Below are 20,000 nucleotides of genomic sequence, written 5' to 3'. Positions count from 1 at the left end.
GGGCGCCGTCCGGGGACCCGAAAAACACCGGGAACGCGGCCGGGCCACCAGGAAAACCAGCGCGGGGTCCCACCGCCACCCACACACGAGGGCGGTCCCGCGACACGCCTGGGACGCCGACCGGTCCCGGCTATCCCCGGAGCGGGCCCCCACGACCCGGCCCCACCACCAGGGCCGGGGTGCCGCCCGGCCCATCTTCCTCCATCCGTCCTCGACAGATCCGTCTTCCATCTAGCCTGACACCCTGGGGCTCGACAGCCTGGGGGTCACGCTCTCAAGCGAGGCGGCCCCGACCGTGACCGCACGCCGCCACCGGCTGCGGCTCGTGGGGAGAGGGCGGGCGCGATAGGCTCTCCCTCACCACGGCTACGGGGCTGGGGAAGCCGGGGCCGACCGGGCGTCGCGCCCCCAACACCTCCCCGCCCTTGCCCCAAGGCTCACCACACCGCGGGGGCCGACCGCGCGCGCGCGCGCGCACACGGCACAACGCGCGCCCCGGTCCCCCGCCACCTGCCGGACGCCCGGCGGGGCCCAGCGGGACCCTCTCCCAACTCGAAGGGGGGAGGCGCGGGCCGCGGTAGGCAACGAGCGGCACACGGCCCCAACCGCGGGGCCGGCGCACCCGCCCCCTCACCAACCCCAGAGGGGAGGTGGGGGGGGTGTTCTGCCCACGTGCTCTGGCAGCCGCCACGGCGGCCACCGCGCACTCGGGAGGGGCAGCGGCTGGGGGGTCCGGTACCCCAAGGCTCCCTCTCGGATCGCTAGAGAAGGCTTTCTCACCGAGGGCGCGCCGCCCCTCACCCGGATCGTCTCTCTCCTTCGGGCCCGCGGAGGCGCTCCACGAGCCGCCAGTCCCCAGCTGGGCGGGAGGGGTCTGCGGTACAGGTAGGCGGGGCACCAACACAAGCGCGCCTGCGCGGCCACGGCCAGCGCAGAGCCCGCGTCCCGTCCCCTGCAAGGCCTCATCCGTCAGCCTCCGCGACGAGGAGCACAGGCACGCCTCTCCTACCGCCTCGACCCCTCCTCCCGACGAGAGCCACTCACGGGACACGCACACACACCACCGCGGCGGGGACCCGAGGAGGACACCGGGGTTAAGGGAAACGACACCGCCGCTCGGCCTCAGGCACCTGAGGGACGACCTGGAGCGCTCCAGGGGCACCACCGAGGGACGCTCGCGCACCCGCGCGGGGAGGGGGGCGCGCAGCGCAGCAGCGGCAGAGCCCTCCCCACCGCGGGGAGAGCCGCTCGCAGAGCACACGCCGGGAAGGCGAAGCGAGAGCATCTGCTGTGTCAACAGACCCACGGCCCCCACTGACGCCCCGAGGCGGGGGACAGGAGACCGAAGGTCAGGGCCAGAGACCGCAACCCAACTCCTGCCTTCCTCACCCTCCACGACGGGCAGGGGGGAAAGACAGGCGAGGGGCCCCGTGAGCAGACCGAGAAGAGCGGACGCGTTCACCAGGAACGCCCGTCCCTCGTCTGGCACGGCTTAGGCCCGGCCCGGGAGAGCACGACCACACCACATCGATCGGTTGAGCCAAGGTGGAGCAGGGGGGAGGCGCGGCGAGGACAGTCACCAGAGGGGCCCGCTTTAAGCCCCACCGGCAACCTCCGCCCCCCCACCTCGCCTCAGGCGAGAGCGGCCCACGACCCCAGGAAGAGAACGCCTGACACGTGGCACGGAGCCCATAGGGCGGGGGTCGCATCTCAGCCTTCACCGGGTGCCCGCAGCGGGGAGCGCACAGGGTAGAAGACCCACAGCGCCTCGCCCCGCCACCCTCGGGTCGCCCAGAGACCGGAGGTGGCACCACGGGTCGGGTCAGCTAGACACCACCACCACCACCGCACGGGAGCCGGCGCACAGGCCCAGGCGGGCGGCTCCAGCGGCAAGGGCCGAACCGGGCACCAGCTGGCGGCCCGAAGGCTCAGAGCCCCGCGTGCATCTAGAGACCCAAAGTCCTCGGCGGCAGACACCGAAGGAGACCGTGTCAGCACTTACCTGGTGGTAAAAAAGGCCCATTAAGGGTGACGAAATGACAGCAGCCGACAGCGGGGCCCATCCACGACTCGCATGGAGGAACCCCGGAACCTTGGCCCGGCCACCTGTCCCCAGCGCTACCCCATAAACACCAGGCCCGGAGCTCTCTGCGTGGGGGGGGGGGGGGGGGGGGGGGGCGGGTTCATCTGGTCGACCGGGGGGAGGGGAGCAGGGGGACCGGGCGTGTGGTGGCCCAAGTGGGGCCGCGGACACCCACCAAGGGAGAGGGAGCTGGCCCGGGGTGCCCTCCCCACTTCGCCCAAACCGGTAGGGGTACCGGTCCGTCGGAGTCTCCGAAAGGGGATTTGGCTTCAATGGGCATCAAGAAACAAGAAGAACGAACCGTCAGCGAGGCGCCTCCAACGAGACGAGCGGGCCCCGACCAGGGACCGCGCCCGGGGCCCAGACCGTCCTAGATGGGGCACCCAGGACGGCCCGAGCCGGTCCCCACCTCCTGACCGGGATTCAGGGAGTTGGGGAGGGGTGAGACAAAGTCACGTCCGACGACCGAGACCCACGAGGGCACGCTGAAGGGTCGAGCGCGCCCTCCCCGGCCACCCGCGGAAGCAGGGTCCGGTCCATCCCCGTCTCCGAACCCATCGAGACTTTGAAAAAGTAACAGCATGTGTGCCGGGAGACGCCTCGGCCACCGGACCCCACGGGGTGGGGTTGGGGGGGGGGGGTGGGGGTGGGGACCGCACACGCGCCCGCCTCTCCCCGTCAACCCTCACGACTGCGGCGGGCGGGTCCCCACCTCCGGAGTGCGACGCGGAAAGCACCTCGTTCAGAAAGCACCCGAGGGCCCGGACCCAGGTGCGCCCTCCGGCGACCTCCAAGCCACAGTCCGGGCCGGTCCCCACCTCCGGAGCGGGGCCGAGGGCGAAGCAAACGCTCCTGAGGGCGGCCCAGGAGGAGTCCGGACCGCCGAGCCCGAGTCCAGGCGCTCCGGGCAGGGAAGACCCTCTCCCTGCCCACCGCGGCGGCCCGTCCCTGGGAGGGTCCGGCCGGTCCGTCTCCGCGGCCACAGGGGCACGGGGAGATGCTGGTCGACCCGGTCCGGCCACCCCAGAGCCCGGCCCCGGAGCGCCGCGACGATCACCCTCCTCAGAAACCTAGAGAACCAATCTCCGGCGACAGCAGGACGTCCCTAGGCCTCGGCGCCACCGGGACTGTCGCCGCCAGCGTAGCCGGTGACTGAGAGCTCTGCCTCGGGCCCGGCTGCTGAGTCACAACCCTCCTGAAGGGCTCGCCGAAGCTCCGGAGGACGAGGGACAATATACAAGCGGCCGCCAGGTGGCTCCCGACAACCGGCTCGAACGTCCCGAGGACGGGTCGCTGTCGCCGGCCGCCGGGGACGCCACAGCGCCGGCCGCCCAAACGCCCGAGCTCGGCCCGGAGCCTCCGCCGCCGAGCGACGCGACGCGACGCGACGCGACCCCGGCCGCAGAGGAAGGGAGAGGAGCCGGGAGATCTCTCCCCTGGAGGCTGCCACGAAAGAGACGCGATCCCCCACGCGATTCCAGGGTGGTGGGGGGACATGCCACGGAGACGCAGGCGGGCGGCGGGGGCTCGGGGCGGGGTGGGCGGAGAGAGGGGCACCAGTGACATCCCAGGAACCCCCGGCCCCCCGGGCCCCCGAAAGAGGGGGGCGGGAGGGAGGGAGGGAGGGAGGGACCGGCAAAACGAAACCAGGCAAGCGCTGCTGAGAGAACAAAGCAGGACTTTCGAAAGCAGACACAGACACAGACACACAGACACAGACACGGACACGCAAGCCTAGGAGCAAGAAAGGAAAAGAAGGAGACACTCGGACCCCCCAAGAAGAGAAAACAAAACTCAACCTGGGTCGAGGCACCGTGACAAAGTCCAAAGACAGCACACACAAGCATGCGCGGGTGGGTGGGGAAAGTGCACTTGAGGTCAGGAGACCATGGATTTCAAACTCACTGGCCACAAACACCGGAAAGGCGGACGGCCCGGGAGGTCTGGTGGGGGGGGGGGGGGGGGGGCGGCGGTGGCAGGGCTGCGGGGGGTGGCGGGAGGGGTGGGGGTTCGGGGGGGTGGGGGGTGGTGTTGAGGGGCGTGCTGGTGAGGAGGACCGGGTCCATAGGGATCCACTAAATAAACCCCGGGTCCCATGACAACAGCCAACTCAATGAATAAATACCTTTTTGACGTAGCTCAGGAACGAAATGAAACAAAACCACCAGGCAGGAAAGTCAAGTCGTAGAACTGTCCTGGCAGCTTAAAAGTCAGAGAGAGAGAGGGAGAGGGAGAGAGGGAGAGGGAGAGAGGGAGAGGGAGACAGGGAGAGGGAGACAGGGAGAGGGAGAGGGAGAGGGACAGAGAATGCATACACATGTGCATATACGCGTGTACATATGTATATGCACGCGTATTCGCGTCTATATAGACGTGCACGCATGCGTATACACACACACGTACGAAGGGCATGCTCACGTACACGCACGTGTCTGTGTGCGCACGTGTATGCCTAGGCATTTCTAGTGTGCGTGTATGCTTGCGTGTATATACGCATACAGAGGCCTCTATACACCTACGTACACGGATAGACACAGGCGTGAATACACGTGCTCACATGTGCAGAGACGTCGGGATACATAGGCACACACATACAAATACATGCGGACGTGTCAACGCATATAGATGCACACGTGTGTATACGTGTGATGTCTGCGCACAGGTGTGGATGCACGTCTATGCGTACCCATAGGTGCATGCTTGCATAGACACACATATCTGCGTGTGTATGTGCACACGTGTATGTACACATGTATGCATACGTACGGACGCATACGTAGACGTCTACATAGAGCATATGTACATCCACACAGACGTACGCGTGTCTATGTGCCTACATACGCACGTGTGTGTATGTGTGTGTATATATATATATGTGTATATATATATATATATATATATGTACACACACACGTAGACGTGCACCCATGTACGTATGTACAGGTGCCCGCGTGCATCCAGAGTGCCTATACACAGGTTGATGTGCATAGATGCGCACACATGTATACACGTACGCAAACGCGCGTGTGTATACATACGTGGACATATGCATCAGTGTACGTGTGCATCTATAGCCATGTGTCTGCGTGGATGTCTACGTGCGCGCGTGTGTGTTTATCTATAGGTGTATATACGTACATATATATACTCACAGACACACACGTACATACCCGGACGGAAACACACATCCGCGTGTGTGTGTGTGTCTGTCTGTCTGTCTGTCTGTCTGTCGTGTGCGCGCACACGCCCGTATATACGGGGAAAGCACAAGCATATTGCAAAAGGGGCTTTTCTGTCCAACACCGATCAAGGCGTCAGACACCTCAACCTCCAAAAGGGAAACAACCCCCGATGAGCGAAGTGGGCAGGAGGCCCGAACAGACCCCTTCCTTCCAAAGAAAGGTAGAACAGACAGACACCCAGAAGCACAAGGGAGAACACACATCCACGGCAGGGCTGGGCTGGGCTGGGCTGGGCTGGGCTGGGGCTGCTGGGGGTGGGGGCGGGCTCACGGAAGCACCCCACCCCGGGGCGTTTCCCTGGACAATGATCCTTCTCATTCGGAGGGGAAAGGCCCGGGAGCCGGGAATCGCGCTCACGACAGCAAGTTCGAACCCTCAGAGGACAGTGGCTCCTGATGGATCGAACGCGTCTTTTCTGCAGCTGAGAAAACTGTGGGCGGACTCAGAGAGATCAGATCTCATCCCCTGGCGCCTCACAGACAGAGAAACCACATCCCTAGGGAAAAGAGTCCTGCGATGTACCCTCCCCCAAAGATTCCCCCATTCGACCCAACCCAGCAGCTCCACAGGGTGCCCACGGAGGGAGGGGACAAAGAAGATACGGACGTGTGTATGTGAGGGATCGACCCCTATCCCTAGGTAGACATCCGTTCACACATCATGCTAGAACTCTGTCTGTGTGCCTACGCCTGGATCTATTCACGTGCGCGCGTGCACACGGGCATGCAGACACACACACACACACACACACACACACACACACACACACACACACACACACAGGAATGGGACTCAACCACCAGAAGGGAATGAAATCTCACAGTCTGCAGGAACCTGGAGAGACCTTTAGAGGGTATTATGCTACATGAAATACCTCAGATCAGTCGTTTCCATGCAGAACCTACCAAACCATACACCGTGAACAGAACAGAACCAAACAGAAACAGGCTCAGAGATACTACAAAGGAACACACGGGGGTCGGGGGGGGTGGGGGTTGGCCAGAGGAGGGAGGGGCGGGGGTTGGGGGTGGGAGAGAATGAGTGAGTGCCACTGGTGAGGGAGACAGACGAAGCGGTGCAACCTTCCACTTATGAAATGCATGAGTCGCGGGCACGTCTTGACACCAAATGGCAAATGTCATTTGCCGTGACACCAAGTGGTGACGGACAGTCACTAACTAGATGTATCCTGGTGATCGCTGTGTCATGTGCTACACGAAAACATCGTCTGTACAAGCTGAAAATTAAAGGGGGAACGCCCCCCGCCCCCCGCCCCCCCCCCCCCAAAATAAAAGGAAAGGAAGAAGGAGGGAAGGAAGGAAAGAAGGAAGGAAGGAAAGAAGGCAAAAGAAAAGGTTGGCAGTCAGTTAGACGTCTATTTGAGAAGAGTGGGACTTGTGTGTGTGGGGGGGGGGGGGGAGGGGGGGAGAAACTAGGGTGAGGAGGAGGAGAAAGAAAAGGACCCGATTGCCTTGAGGGGGAGGGGGAGATGAACGATCCCAAGAGTGGACAGGACGGTCAGGTGAGTGCCATAGGGAAAGGAAACGAAGCCAAGCAACCGAACACACTCCCCAAGGTGGCTTTGTTCAGTCCAAGATCAAGATGTGGACAGCACGGTGTCCTCCAGCACACAGCGATACACAGGCCTCACTCGGCAGGGGGAGTTCGGGATAACCCTGAACGCCGAAGCGGACAAAAGAAGCCGTCACGTTCATCCATGGCTGAAAAGTACCATGGTCCCACGACATTCCAAACTCCTCTCAAACCATTGGAAGACTCTCTCGCTCACTCGCCGTTCAAAATGTAGAGAACAGAAAAGGAGCGACACGATGGTGGCTGGCTGGCTGGCTGGCTGGCTGGCTTTCCGTGAGAGTGTGATTAGGGAACACATGGACAGAAAAGCATCCGATTCACTTGTGTAAAGCATCTCTCTTGCCTTCTCGGGCCTGGTGTCTTTCCTCTGTCTGGATGATCCCCCTCCCCCCACCCCCCACCCCACTCCCAGCTTGAAGATCAGCCTCCAAAACGAAGCCCTTTGTGCTCTCCAGGTCCCGCCGCCACGATCTCTTTGGAGCGCCCTTCTGAAGGGGAAGGTTTTCATCCACGTCATCGCCCTGAGACAGCTTCAGCCTGTCCCTCCCCTCCCCAACCCACCCCACCGCCACCCCCCGCCGCCCTCTCCCCCTCCTGCTCCTCTTCCCCCTCCTCTGAACTGTCGAGCTCCTCTCGCGCTGGCCTCTCACCCCACACGGTGGCAGTGTTGGCCTAGGTATGCTCAGGTGTCTCCTAACAGCATCCAAGTGGACTTCCACTGTTTCTCGGCTGCGTCGTTCGGGGACCGTGTTTTTCCTGGCCTTGTCTGCGGGTGGGGGAGACCCGGACGGGCCGGGGCCAGGCGGGGTGGGGGAGCCTGCGTGTGGGGGGGAAGGGTGGGGACAGAGAGGAGGAGGAGGAGGAGGAGGAAGAGGAGGAGGAGGAGGAGGAACAGGGACACAGCTCCCCAGCGCCAGTGTGTGCCTGAGGCCTGGAAAAGAGATCACGCACCAGGCTGGCTCCGAAAAGGGGAATCGGTCAGGAGACCGGGCACGTTTGTTCTTCGCAGAGTCCCTGCGGATCGAACAGGCAGTGGCAAGTTTGGGGCTTCCCGCACTTAGAACTGTTCACCCATCGTGGACACAGGCGTCGGGCACACCGGGGGTTAGGCTCTCGGTGCGATGTCCACAAGCCGTAGCCACTGAAACGTGTGCACCCTGGAGCCGCCGCCGCCGTGCAGAGGGAGATCTCATCCGGCTCCACGGGTCCTTCCCGTGAGTAGGCCGGGATCTCAGGAAGCACAGACATCCAGAGCGTTGAGTGCACCTGACCGTCACGCTCTCAGAATCCAAGTGAACCAGAAGGGAGGGTCCCTCACGTGTGGGTTTGTCTTTCCATCGGAGGCATCCTCTCTTGGAGCCGATTAGGGTCCCGCGGGCCCCGTGGAGCAGAGAGGACAGAGAATGCCCTTCGGTCCCCTGCTCCTCCCACGCGCACGCGCGCGCGCACGCTCCCCAACGGTCCTAGGAACATCCTGCCCCAGAGGAGCGTGCCGGCCACGACCCACCTACACGGAGACGTCCGTGTCCGTCCGTGTCAGTCATCCTCGTCCGGAGTCCCCCGTCCGTCTGCCCTCGCCTTCACGCCTGGCACTGTCCGTTCTGTAGGTTCGTATCGAACCTGCCCGGAGCCCGGCGGCATCTTCCCGGATCAGGGATCGATCGAAAACACCCTGTCCCCTGCCTCCTCGGCAGGTGGATTCTTCACCACTGGACCACCAGGCAGGGAAGTCCCTTCACAGCCTTCTAAAATCATCTACCCCGAAACAGTCCACGTCGTCCTCCAAATCATGGCACCATCACGACTGAAATGAAGGAAAATATGTTCGTTCAAGAATGTCTTCACTCCTCAGTGCTTCTTGCTTTAGAACCACAAAGGCCCCTCTCTCTCTCTCTCTCTCTCTCTCTCTCTCTCTCTCTCTCTCTCTCTCTCTCTCACAGACACACACACACACACACACACACACACGAACAGAGGTGGGCTCATAGTCCAAAAGAAACCAACGTTTGTGTGTATCCATCCCACTTGTTGTGGCTGTCGTGCCGTCGCTCGTCCAAGACGCTGATCTACTATGGAATCCGATGTCTTCTTCTCTAGGACACGTCGAGAGGCAGCAAGCGTGCCGGTTTGTGAGAACCGAAGGTCAACCCGGCATGATGGAGGCCAGCCAGGTGTGGGCTCAGAGGCCCATCGAGATTCGAACTCCAGTTCACGGAGGGGAGCGGTGGGAACAGGAGTGTGGACTGCGAGTCCGATCCTCACCGTACCAAAAGGCGACATCATCCCCTTCCTCCCTCATCGGCGTCTGCACGGCTCCTCCTGGCCTCAGGGATCCCATTGAAAGGACGTACAGGTTGTGTCCTTTTCCCTGGCCCGATCGTTTCGAAACCCTCCAAGAAAAAGCGGTGACGTCAAGAGATCCGCCTCGAGTTCGGGACCGGGGCTTCCCCGGGGGCCCCGTGGCAAACCACCCCGTGCCCAGGCAGGAGACATGGGTTTCACCCCCGGTCCGGGAAGAGCCCACACGCTGCCCATATGCCTCGGTGATGGAGTCTGTGTTCTAGATCCTGGCCGCTGCGAGTGTCGAGCCCACACCCAGCAGCCACTGAAGCCCACGTGCCCCAGTGCCCCCGCGCCCCAAGAGGAACCACAGCCACGAGAAGCCCAGACGCACGACCGTAGAGCGGCCCCCTCTCTCCACAGAGAGAGAACAGCTTGCACGGCCATGAAGACCCAGCACGCCCCCACAGACATCAAAGACGGCCAATGATCATCCAGCGAGACGGCCTAAGATCGGACGCGATCGGCCAATACCTAGTCCTATCCCTCGGGAAGCTCCCTGAATCTTCTGTAGATACACCTAAAGAAACCCCAGCTCTCCGTGCCGTCGGAAGCGCGGGAAGCTCTCCGTACAGTGCCGAGAGCACCGTGGAGACGTCACCCTCGGGCCCCGTGAGCCTGACTGTTCTCACGAAATCCCTCACAGTCCGGGCTCTGGAGATCGGCCCGCGCGGACCTGCAGACGACGCACGGCCATCCCTCTCGGCTCCCTGCGTGCTCACCGGCCCAGGTGTGCCGTGCCCCCAGCCTCTGCTCGCATCTCCTGGGCCTGTCTCCCCCATGCTGCTCCACGGACTTGGAATCATTCTCCCCTCTCGTCTGACACGTTTTCTCTTCTGTTCGACCATGTCTGGCTCCCCAGGCACCACTTCCCCTCGTTCTTCTCTTCTCATCCCACTCGTCTCGTGGAACTCATTCTATGCGTCTCCGCTCCGTTCCCTAAGGACTCTGTCATCACCCCACTCATCTGGGGATCGACCGGCACCTAGGCAACCCCGGCCCGTGACAACCGTGGTTCCGTGTCTATCGAACAACCTGCCGACCGCAGGGGGCGTGTGGACGCGAACGAGCCGTGGAAAGCTGGCACCGGGGAATCATCCCGCGGACACACCCTCTGGTTCCACGGTGCTCTCGGGAGCGTTTGGGTCGTCGTCGTCGTCGTCGTCGTCGTCGTCGTCGTCGCCGTCGCCGTCTTCCCTAAGACGTATGCAGTCGCTTTGATTCCCACGGCGTCTATGGGCAAAGAACGGATCGTTCCCCGGATCTCCGGAGAAGGCAATGGCAACCCACTCCAGTCCCCTCGCCCGGAAACTCCCGTGGGCGGAGGAGCCCGGTAGGCCGCAGTCCATGGGGTCGGGAAGAGTCGAACACGACTGAGCGACTTCCCTTTCGCTCTTCCCTTCCAGGCATTGGAGAAGGCCGTGGCAACCCACTCCAGCGTTCTCGCCTGGAGAACCCCAGGGACAGGGGGGAGCCTGGCGGGCTGCCGTCTACGGGGTCGCACAGAGTCGGACACGACGGAAGCGACTTAGCGGCAGCCGCAGCAGCAGCGACCGGATCACCTCAGAAGGACTTAGAAACGAGTCGTGGTTGAGAAATGATGGATCCTGCCAACAATCTCACTTCGGGGTATACATCGAAGGACATGAACACCTGAATCTCACCTAGAGAGAGGTCTGCACTCCCAGGTCCATCGCAGCATCATTCACAAGAGCCAAGATGGGGAACCCGCCGAAGTGTCCATCTAGGGAAGACTAGATCCAGAAGATCCACGATCCAGATGGAGATCCATGGATAGGTAGATCTAGGTGTCCCAGGCAGCCCCAGGAATGAACACATTCTTACGTCGTGATAGCATGGATGTGACTTAGGGAGGGATGCCCAATGAATAAGTCAGGTAGAGAAAGAAACAGAGCGTCTCCTGTCACTTCCATGCCATGCAAGGCCATCTAAAGCAATGAAAACGATCATCACAGAGCGGCTGGGGGAGGGAGACATGGGAAGATGTCGATCGATGTAAGGGCGGGGGGGGGGGGGGGGGGGCGGCGGGAACTTCACGGATAAGGTACATATATACTGTCTACGTCACAAAGAGCACGGTGATTCTAAAGAACAGCCTTATCGGTATCGCCGTCTCATATGCGGAGAAGGCAACGTCACCCCACTCCAGTCCTCTTGCCCGGAAAATCCCGTGGACGGAGGAGCCCGGTGGGCCGCAGTCCACGGGGTCGCACAGAGTCGGACACGACCGAGCGACTGGCCTTCCCCTTTTCCCTTTCACGCCTCGGAGAAGGAAATGGGAACCCACCGCAGTGTTCCTGCCTGGAGAACCCCAGGGACGGGGGTGCCCGGCGGGCTACCGTCTACGGGGTCGCACAGATTCGGACACGATGGAAGCGACTGAGCAGTGGCGGCGGCGGCGGCAGCAGCAGCAGCAGCATTATCGTATTCGAAAGTTGCCATGACCGTGGACATGACCCATTCACTTCCCATACAACGGAAGAAGGACATGGCAACCCACTCCGGTATTCTTGCCTGGAAAATTCCATGGATGGAGGAGCCTGGTAGGCTACAGTCCGTGGGGCCGCAAAGAGTCTGAGCGACTTCACTTTCTTTCGCATACAGTCATGAGATGTATGGGTTGTGATCCAGCTATGAGCTACCGCTTGGGTGGTCATGAATGATTCTTTTGCAACAGACAGGTGCATCAAGTCACCATTCTGTACACGTTAGAACGAAGGATGTTGTACGTCCTTCACGAAGAACATTCTATTTCAATACACCGGGACATGAAACACATAACATCACCTAGTTTTAGTATCTTTCAATGAAGAGTCTGTATTGGCTGCGCCAAAAGAAAAGAAAAGAAAAGAAAGCTTTATTTGGGGTGGGGGTGGGGGGGGGGGGTGACTTAGAGATTGCCATGCAGGGACACAGATTTCCATAAAACCCAGGGCATGTTCCCCAGGAAAGAGTCAGGGGCCTAGAAAGCTGAGCCTCGTGAGGTTGTCAAGCCAGCTGAGAGCACTTAGGATTTGCTGTCATGCAAAGAAGGACAGGTTTCTTCTTCCAGGGTAGAGGGTCGCAAGGTATTTAGGGAAAGGGGAGGGTAGGAGAGGTCTCTTGCATTTCGGGAACGCTGTTTCCTTCGAGGATCTGGAGGCCTCTGGGACCCAGGAAGTGCTCCAAGGGTACATTCCGTCCAGACGGAGACACACGGACCTCTTCCTCCATGGCCTCCCCTCTCTATTTGGGGGAGCTCTCTCGGCCATGCTGAGTCCACTTGGATGTGTCTTTCCCATGTCATACCCTCTGGCATTCAAAGATCTCCTTCCATCGTTTTATAAAGAGACCCGGCGTATGTATCTTTTTAGAGACGATGAGCGTCAGACGCGATCACTCTCCGTGGCGTGGTTTCGGGCACGACACCCCATACATTCCACGTCTCTCCTGGCCATCGAGAAAGGCTGCGTACGGCACAGGATGCCACGGGACCGGGGAGGTCCTCGGGTTCCGCCCGCCCTCGACTTGGCTGCGGTCTCCGGTTTGGTTCTGTTCCGCGTGTGCTTTCTGACCCACGTGATCGCTCCGGATAGGGCACCCCATCCAAGCTCACACCCATCGAGTCTGTGTGACTCCTAGTCACGCATCAGGTGGGGATATCGACGCCCTCCGCGTGGATCCATAACCATCGCCGTCCTGTGTTCAGGAGGATCCTTTCGTGGGTCCCGGGGGCGCTACGTGCTGTCCGTAGGAACTACGGAAGGAGGCTCGTGACATGGTGCAGGAGACAGGGATCAAGGCCATCCCCATGGAAAAGAAACGCCAAAAAGCAACATGGCTGTCTGGGAAGGCCTTCCACATAGCCGTGAGACGCAGAGAAGCGAAAAGCAAAGGAGAAAAGAAAAGATATAACCATCTGAATGCAGAGTCCCAAAGACTCGCAAGAAGAGAGACGAAAGCCTTCTTCAGCGATCCGTGCCCAGACAGAGAGGACAACAACAGAACGGGAAAGACTAGGGAATCTCTTCCAGAACATCAGCGATACCAAAGGAACGTGTCATGCCAAGATGGGCTCGATCAAGGACAGACATGGTATGGACCTAACAGAAGCAGAAGATGTGGAGAAGAGATGGCAAGAATACACAGAAGCACCGTACAAAAAAGATCTTCACGACCCAGATCATCACGATGGTGTGATCACGGACCTAGAGCCAGACCTCCTGGAATGTGAACTCAAGTGGGCCTTCGAAAGCATCACTACGAACAAAGCTAGTGGAGGCGATGGAATTCCAGGGGAGCTCGTCCAAATCCTGAAAGATGATGCCGTGACAGTGCTGCACTCACTATGCCAGCACATTTGGAAACCTCCGCCGTGGCCACAGGACTGGAAGAGGTCCGTGTTCATTCCAATCCCAAAGAGAGGCCACGCCAAAGCATGCTCAGCCGACCGCACACTCGCACGCCTCTCACACGCTAGTAGAGTCGTGCTCACAATTCCCCAAGCCAGGCTTCCGCGATATGTGAACCGTGAGCTTCCTGATGCTCAAGCTGGTTTGAGAAAAGGCAGAGGAACCAGAGAGCAAATGGCCAACGTCCGCTGGGTCATGGGAAAAGCAAGAGAGTTCCAGAAAAGCGTCTATTGCTGCTTCGTGGACTATGCCCAAGCCTTTGCCTGCGTGGATCACGGTAAACTGTGGACAATTCTGAGAGAGATGGGCATACCAGACCCCCTGACCTGCCTCTCGAGGTTAGAACTGGACACGGAGCCACAGACGCGTTCCAAATAGGAAAAGGAGTTCGTCACGGCTGTATCTCGCCACCCTGTGTATTTACCTTATACGCAGAGTCCATCATGAGAAACGCTGGGCCGGGAGACACCCAAGCTGGAATCAAGATTGCCGGGAGAAATATCAATCCCCTCAGAGAGGCAGAGGACACCACCCTTAGGGCAGAAAGTGAAGAGGAACTCAAGAGCCTCTTGAGGACAGTGAAAGAGGAGCGTGAACACGTTGGCTTGAAGCTCAACATTCAGAAAACGAAGATCGGGGCATCCGGTCCCATCCCTTCACGGGAAACAGACGGGGAAACAGTGGACACGGCGTCAGGCTTTATGGGTCTGGGCTCCAAAATCACTGCAGACGGTGACTGCGGCCACGACCTTAAAAGACGCTTCCTCCTTGGAAGGAAAGTCATGCCCAACCTAGATAGCCTATTCAGAAGCAGAGACATGACTTTGCCAACAAAGGTCCGTCCAGTCAAGGCTATGGTTTTTCCTGTGGTCAGGTATGGATGTGAGAGTTGGACTGTGAGGAAGGCCGAGCGCCGAAGAATGGATGCTTTTGAACCGTGGTGTTGGAGAAGACTCTTGAGAGTCCCTTGGACTGCCAGGAGAGCCAACCAGTCCATTCTGAAGGAGATCAACCCAGGGATTTCTTTGGAAGGCACGACGCTAAAGCGGAAACTCCAGTCCTTTGGCCACCTCATGCGAAGAGTCGACTCGTTGGAAAAGACTCTGATGCTGGGAGGGATTGGGGGCAAGAGGAGAAGGGGACGACAGAGGAGGAGATGGCTGGATGGCATCACGAACTCGATGGACGTGAGTCTCAGTGAACTCCGGGAGTTGGTGATGGACAGGGAGGCCTGGCGTGCTGCGCCTCACGGGGTCGCAAAGAGTCGGACACGACTGAGCGACTGATCTGCTCTGATCCGATCTGATGTGCGGTCCGTGATCTCACGTGCCTTTCGGGCATGGGTGATGGAGACGGACCCCAAGCGGCAGGGCGGCCATCTGGCATCTCGGCCTAGAGCGGTTTCCCAAGTGACATCTCAGAACCGGGGCTGAGACAGCCATCCCTCCCCGGGCCCCCCTCGGTGGCCGGGGTGGGGGTGGGGGTGGGGGAGTGTGAGGTTAGGGAGACGGGAGTGGGGGACTGGGCTAGGGGTCGGGGGCGCGTGAGGCGAGGGGACCGTCCCGGTCCCCCTGAGAAGTGAAGGCAGGTTCCGTCCGTCCCCCTGAGAACTCCCTGCCTTCAGGCGTGTGAGAGGAGCAGGTTTCTCTCCAATCCACCGCCACGCATCATTTTCCGCCCCGTTCAAACACACAGACAAACACGTGTGTGCTTCTCTCGGCTTGTTTTCTGGCCGAGGCCAAAGACCTCTTCAAGCGTGTCCAAAGGATCTGACAGGATGGGAGGGTGCAGGTCAATCCACGTGTCAAGAGATCCAGAGAACCTGTCACAACTGTGACTCGGGCCTTTTTCAGAAACGGGCCCATCTGGAGGATTCCCTGGACAGGAGTCACCCCAGAAGTTTCCTTGAAGGGATCGAGTTGCAGGAGTCGGGGACGTGGCCCCGCCGCCGCCGCCGCCTCCAAAGGGCCTCCTCAGCCCGGCAGGCCGGCAGGCCCTGCAGGCAGGGGCTATTGTCTGTGGGCCCCACCCCCACCTTCCCCCACCCTCCCCCTGCAGGGCCTCGTCGGATAGCTTCATTCAAATGCAGAAAGCTTTCCAGTCAAGTCAGAGCCTCTGACTTCGCCTCGAGCTTCTCTCTATTGAATGGTGATCCGCCCCACCCAGCCATTCCACGTCTCCACCTTGAGACGGCCCCTTCGGCCCCGCGCGGAGGAAGGGGGCTGGGGGATGGGGAGGGAGGCCGAGGGACAGACTCGCCTACGTGTCAGGCCAAAGGAGTCTCCTCCTTTGTGTAACCCAGGAAACCCGGGTCATGCATGTGAGGATCACGGACGGACGTGCGTCGAAGCAGCCACCGTCCCTTGACATCTTCCCTTCCGCGGGAGGAGGTTTTCCTTCCTGCCTGCCTTCAGAGAGACAGAAAAGGAGGGAGGGGCAGAGCGTTCCTCTGGCGCTGGCCGGCTCTTAAGTCACTTGACTCCAAAACACTCCACAGGGCACGGAGGTTCACGTGCAGTGGGGTGGGGTGGGGTGGGGTGGGGACGGCGGCCTACTCCGGACCCCACCAGTTTTCCCTCCTCTTGACCCTTGCCCGGAACCCATGAAAAGCTGAGCTGGTGACTGTGTGTGAGTGCATGCATGTACGTGTGTACGTGAGAGACGGCGCGTGTGCGTGTGCGTGTGCATGGACGTGAGAGAAAAAGAAAGGAAAGGAAAAAAAAAAAAAAAAAGGAAAGAAAGGGAAAGGAAAAAAAAAAAAAAAATCCAGAAGGCAGGAAGGAGGGAAGGGCGAAATAGGTTAGTTCGTAGGGGCCTCCGTGTCACAGCAAGAGTTTCTGAGCACAGATCCTCCATTCAGGGAAACAGTGATCGTATCTCCTCTCAGGAGGCCGTGATGTCGATGGACGGGTGCGGGAAAGCAGGCCTGGGGTGCAAGCCATCAGGTATTCCCCCCCCCCCGAGGCACTTGTAAGGAAACCAAGGAAACACACAGGTTCATCCCTGGAGCGGATTCGAGAAACCAGTCAGCAGAGGGAGAGGCAGTCTAGGAGGTTGATTTCTAGACGTCGGGGTCGGGCCCTGGAGCGGGTTGCCATGTCCTTCTCCAGGAGGCCTTCCTGGCCCGGGGATGGAACCCGGGTCTCCTGCATCGCAGGCAGACTCTTGACCGTGTGAGCCACCAGGGAGGCTCCGTCAGAAACGTTCACCAAGTCCTCTAGCTTCCATCCGCAGGGCTTCAGGCACAGGGCCTTTTGAGTTCTCCGTCAGAAGGACAAGAGAACATGGGACGTGGTGGTGCCCCCCCCCCCCTCCCCCCGAGAGAGGGTTGTTGTCCCCAGATAGCGGAGGCAGCTCGGAACACTTCAGGCTCCAGTCCCCGTCTCGGGTGAAGAACCACACGCAAAGGAACACACACACACACACACACACACACACACACACACACACACACACGTATAGGACACGACTCTCCTATCCAGAAGTGTGTACCCCCGTTTCACGGAAATATCCTCTGGGCCCCTAAGGAACGTGTGGCAATCACTCTCGCCAAGGAGATAAGAATCCTCCACGGAGAGTTTCTGAAGTCTGGAAGGACCGGGTCGAGAGAAAAAGAGAAACGATTCCCTTCTGTTGACAGGGGTGCTGTATGAAGTGACCAAGGGGATGTCCATCTTTCCAAATTCCCCTTTTAAACCTCGTGTCCTTTTCGGTCCTTTGTTTTCTCTTTGTATCTGGAAAACAACAGATGGGACGGTAGGTCCTTTCATGATTTTCTTTCTTTCTTTTTCCTGCCTGCGTGCCTGTCCGCCCGCCCGTCCCTCCGTCTGTCTTTTCTCTGTCTCTCTCGCTTTCCACTCAGGTTAGGGAATTAAAAAAAAAAAAAAAAAAAAAAAAGAGGAATCTGTAGGAATCTGTATTTCTGCAGGTCAGGAAGCAACAGTTAGAACTAGACATGGAACCCAACAGGCTGGTTCCAAATAAGGGAAAGGAGTCCATCAAGGCTGTCCATCGTCACCCTGCTTATTGAACGTACACGCTGAGTACACATCATGAGAAGCGCTGGGCTGGATGAAGCACAAGCTGGAATCCAGATGGCCGGGAGACATATCAATCCCCTCAGATATGCACACGACAGCACCCTCACGGCAGAAATGAAGTCTAGGGTGGGTTTCCAAAGCCGTGTTCGTTTCAGGTGTTCAGAGTCTTTTCCCTTAGAGGTTCATGCAACGTCATACGTCTATTTTCCCGTGCTGGCATAGTATAGAGTAGGTGCTTGTGGATTCTTTGGATGTACAGTTTATGTGTCCATGTTCAACCAGCCCTCCTAAGTGGACCGTCCTGCCCTTCCTCCCCCGCCCCCACCCCCCATCGCCCCATCCTCTTTTCCTCAAGACGTCAGGCATCCACTTCAGCATCCTGTTCCTCAGTTCATCCAACCCCATGGAAGAAGTCATTTCTCCAGTTTCTCCGTCGGTTCTCTACACCTCGCCTGATGGTGGCAGGTGACTGGAAGACTGAGAGTTCTGAAGAATTTTGCAAGAGCTTTGGGTGAAGGCTCCTCGGATGTGCTCGGTGAAGTGGGTGGTGTGTCCATCAGTAGAGACCGTGGAAGGTATGCCCCACGTGGCACAAACACCGTTGCTTTGAGTTGTGGTCGGTTTGCCTGTCTGCACCGAGAGACGGAAGGGAGGCTTCCACCTTCCACAGAGAAAGCTATCCCTAGCGTACCAAGGATGTTTGACAACCCCCCGCCCCCACCCCCCGCCACCCCAGGTTACAGGCGCGAGAGGTCAGACTGTAGCAATCATCATGTCCAGGGTGTATTCACAACAGGCAGACTCATCTTAAAGGCACCCTGTCCTGTGAAGGTGGAGGGAGGGGAGCGAGAAGCAGAGGGACGATGACAGAGGAAGGAAGGAAGGAGAAAGAGAGGGGACAGGAACACACGCAGTGGGGCGAGGTGGGGGAGGGGGAGGCGGTGTGTGGCGTGTCTGTGACATGCCCAGGTGGTGTTGCGTGGGTGGAGTGTGCAGCCCAGGGTGTGGGTGGGTGGTTGGGTGGGGGTGGGGGGGGGGGGGCGGGCAGGTGTGTGGTGTGGGTGTGCTGTGTATAGGTGCCACCGGGGGCCGTGTGGGCGGCACGGGTGTGCGCGTGTGGCGTGCGCCTGTGGGTGCGGGAGGGGGGGCGGGGGAAGAGAGAGAGGCCGAGAGACACAGGCAGGCAAAGGACAACACAGTGTGTGTGTGTGTGTGGGGGGGGGGGGTTGTGTGGTGTGGGGGGCGGGGCGAGATGTGAGTGTGTGTGTGGGCATGCATATGTGGTGTGTGGGGAGAGACAGAGGCCGAGAGACCCAGCCAGGCAAAGGACAACAGTGTGGGGGGGGGGGTGGGGGGGGCGGGGCGGGGCGGGATGTGAGTGTGTGTGTGTGGGCAGAGACAGAGGCAGAGCGTCACACGTCACAGCCAGGCAAAGGACAACGCTGTGTGTGTGTTGGGGGGGGGGGGGGGGCGGGGGGTGGAGGGGCGGGGCGGGACGGGATGTGAGTGTGTGTGTGGGGGGGCTTGCATGTGTGGTGTGTGGGCATAGACAGAGGCAGAGGGTCACAGCCAGGCAAAGGAGAACGCTGTGTGTGTGTGTGTGTGTGTGTGTGTGTGTGTGTGTGTGTCTCTGTGTGTGTGTCTCTGTGTGTGTGTTGGGGGGGAGGGTGTGTGTGTGTGTGTGTGTTGTGTGGCCGCTGTGAAGGGCCGTGTGCGCCTGTGTGTGTGTGGGGGTGGGGGGGCGGGGCGGGGCGGGACGTGAGTGTGTGTGGGTGGGCTTGCATGTGTGGCGTGTGGGCAGAGACAGAGGCAGAGCGTCACACCCAGGCAAAGGACAACGCAGTGTGTGTGTGTCGGGGGTGTGTGTGTGTTTGTGGGGGCGAGGCGGTGTGTGGTGTTCTCTGTGGCATGTGGGGCCGTGTGAGAGTGTGTTGCGGGGGGGGGGGGGAAGGGTGGGTAGGTGTGTGGTGTATTGGTGCCACGAGGGGGCGTGTGCGCCACATGGGTGTGTGCGTGGCGGCAGAGACAGAGGCCGGGAGACCCAGCCAGGCAAAGGACAACGCAGTGTGTGTGTGTCCGGGGGTGTGTGTGTGTGTGTGGACGGCCGTGTGTGTGTGTGGGGGGGTATGCATGTGGTGTGTGGGCAGAGACACAGGCATCGTATCACACAGCCAGGCAAAGGACAGCACTGTGTGCGCGCCCGCGCGTGTGTGTATGTGTGCGTGCACACGCGTATGTGCGTGGCGTGGGCCGGGTGTCTGTGTGTTGGGGGGGGGGGGGGGGCGTGAGG

The 20,000-nt window shown here is 60.0% G+C and overlaps 1 protein-coding gene and 1 long non-coding RNA gene across 2 annotated transcripts in view; both read left to right on the top strand.

Moving 5' to 3' along the window:
• Positions 1-4,661: 4,661 nt before the first annotated feature.
• LOC129637581 (uncharacterized) lies at positions 4,662-7,314 on the top strand. Its single transcript, XM_055561790.1, has 2 exons — positions 4,662-6,313; positions 6,774-7,314. The coding sequence occupies exon 1, from the start codon at positions 4,826-4,828 to the stop codon at positions 5,966-5,968; it is 1,143 nt and encodes a 380-aa protein (XP_055417765.1). The 5' UTR covers positions 4,662-4,825; the 3' UTR covers positions 5,969-6,313; positions 6,774-7,314.
• Positions 7,315-18,150: 10,836 nt separating this feature from the next.
• Positions 18,151-20,000, top strand: part of LOC129637582 (uncharacterized) — a 3,576-nt gene continuing 1,726 nt past the window's right edge. The window contains exon 1 of the long non-coding RNA XR_008707535.1: positions 18,151-18,285. This is a non-coding gene — a long non-coding RNA (uncharacterized LOC129637582). The remainder of the gene's footprint in view (positions 18,286-20,000) is intronic.

This window comes from Bubalus kerabau, chromosome 23, assembly GCF_029407905.1.
Source record: "Bubalus kerabau isolate K-KA32 ecotype Philippines breed swamp buffalo chromosome 23, PCC_UOA_SB_1v2, whole genome shotgun sequence".
NCBI lineage: Eukaryota > Metazoa > Chordata > Mammalia > Artiodactyla > Bovidae > Bubalus > Bubalus kerabau.
The sequence above is the reverse complement of the archived record's forward strand: the minus strand, read 5'-3'. Positions and strand labels throughout refer to the sequence as shown.

Coding starts and splice junctions, on each gene's coding strand:
- LOC129637581 (XM_055561790.1), top strand. CDS start 4,826: ATGTACACATGTATGCATACGTACGGACGCATACGTAGACGTCTACAT.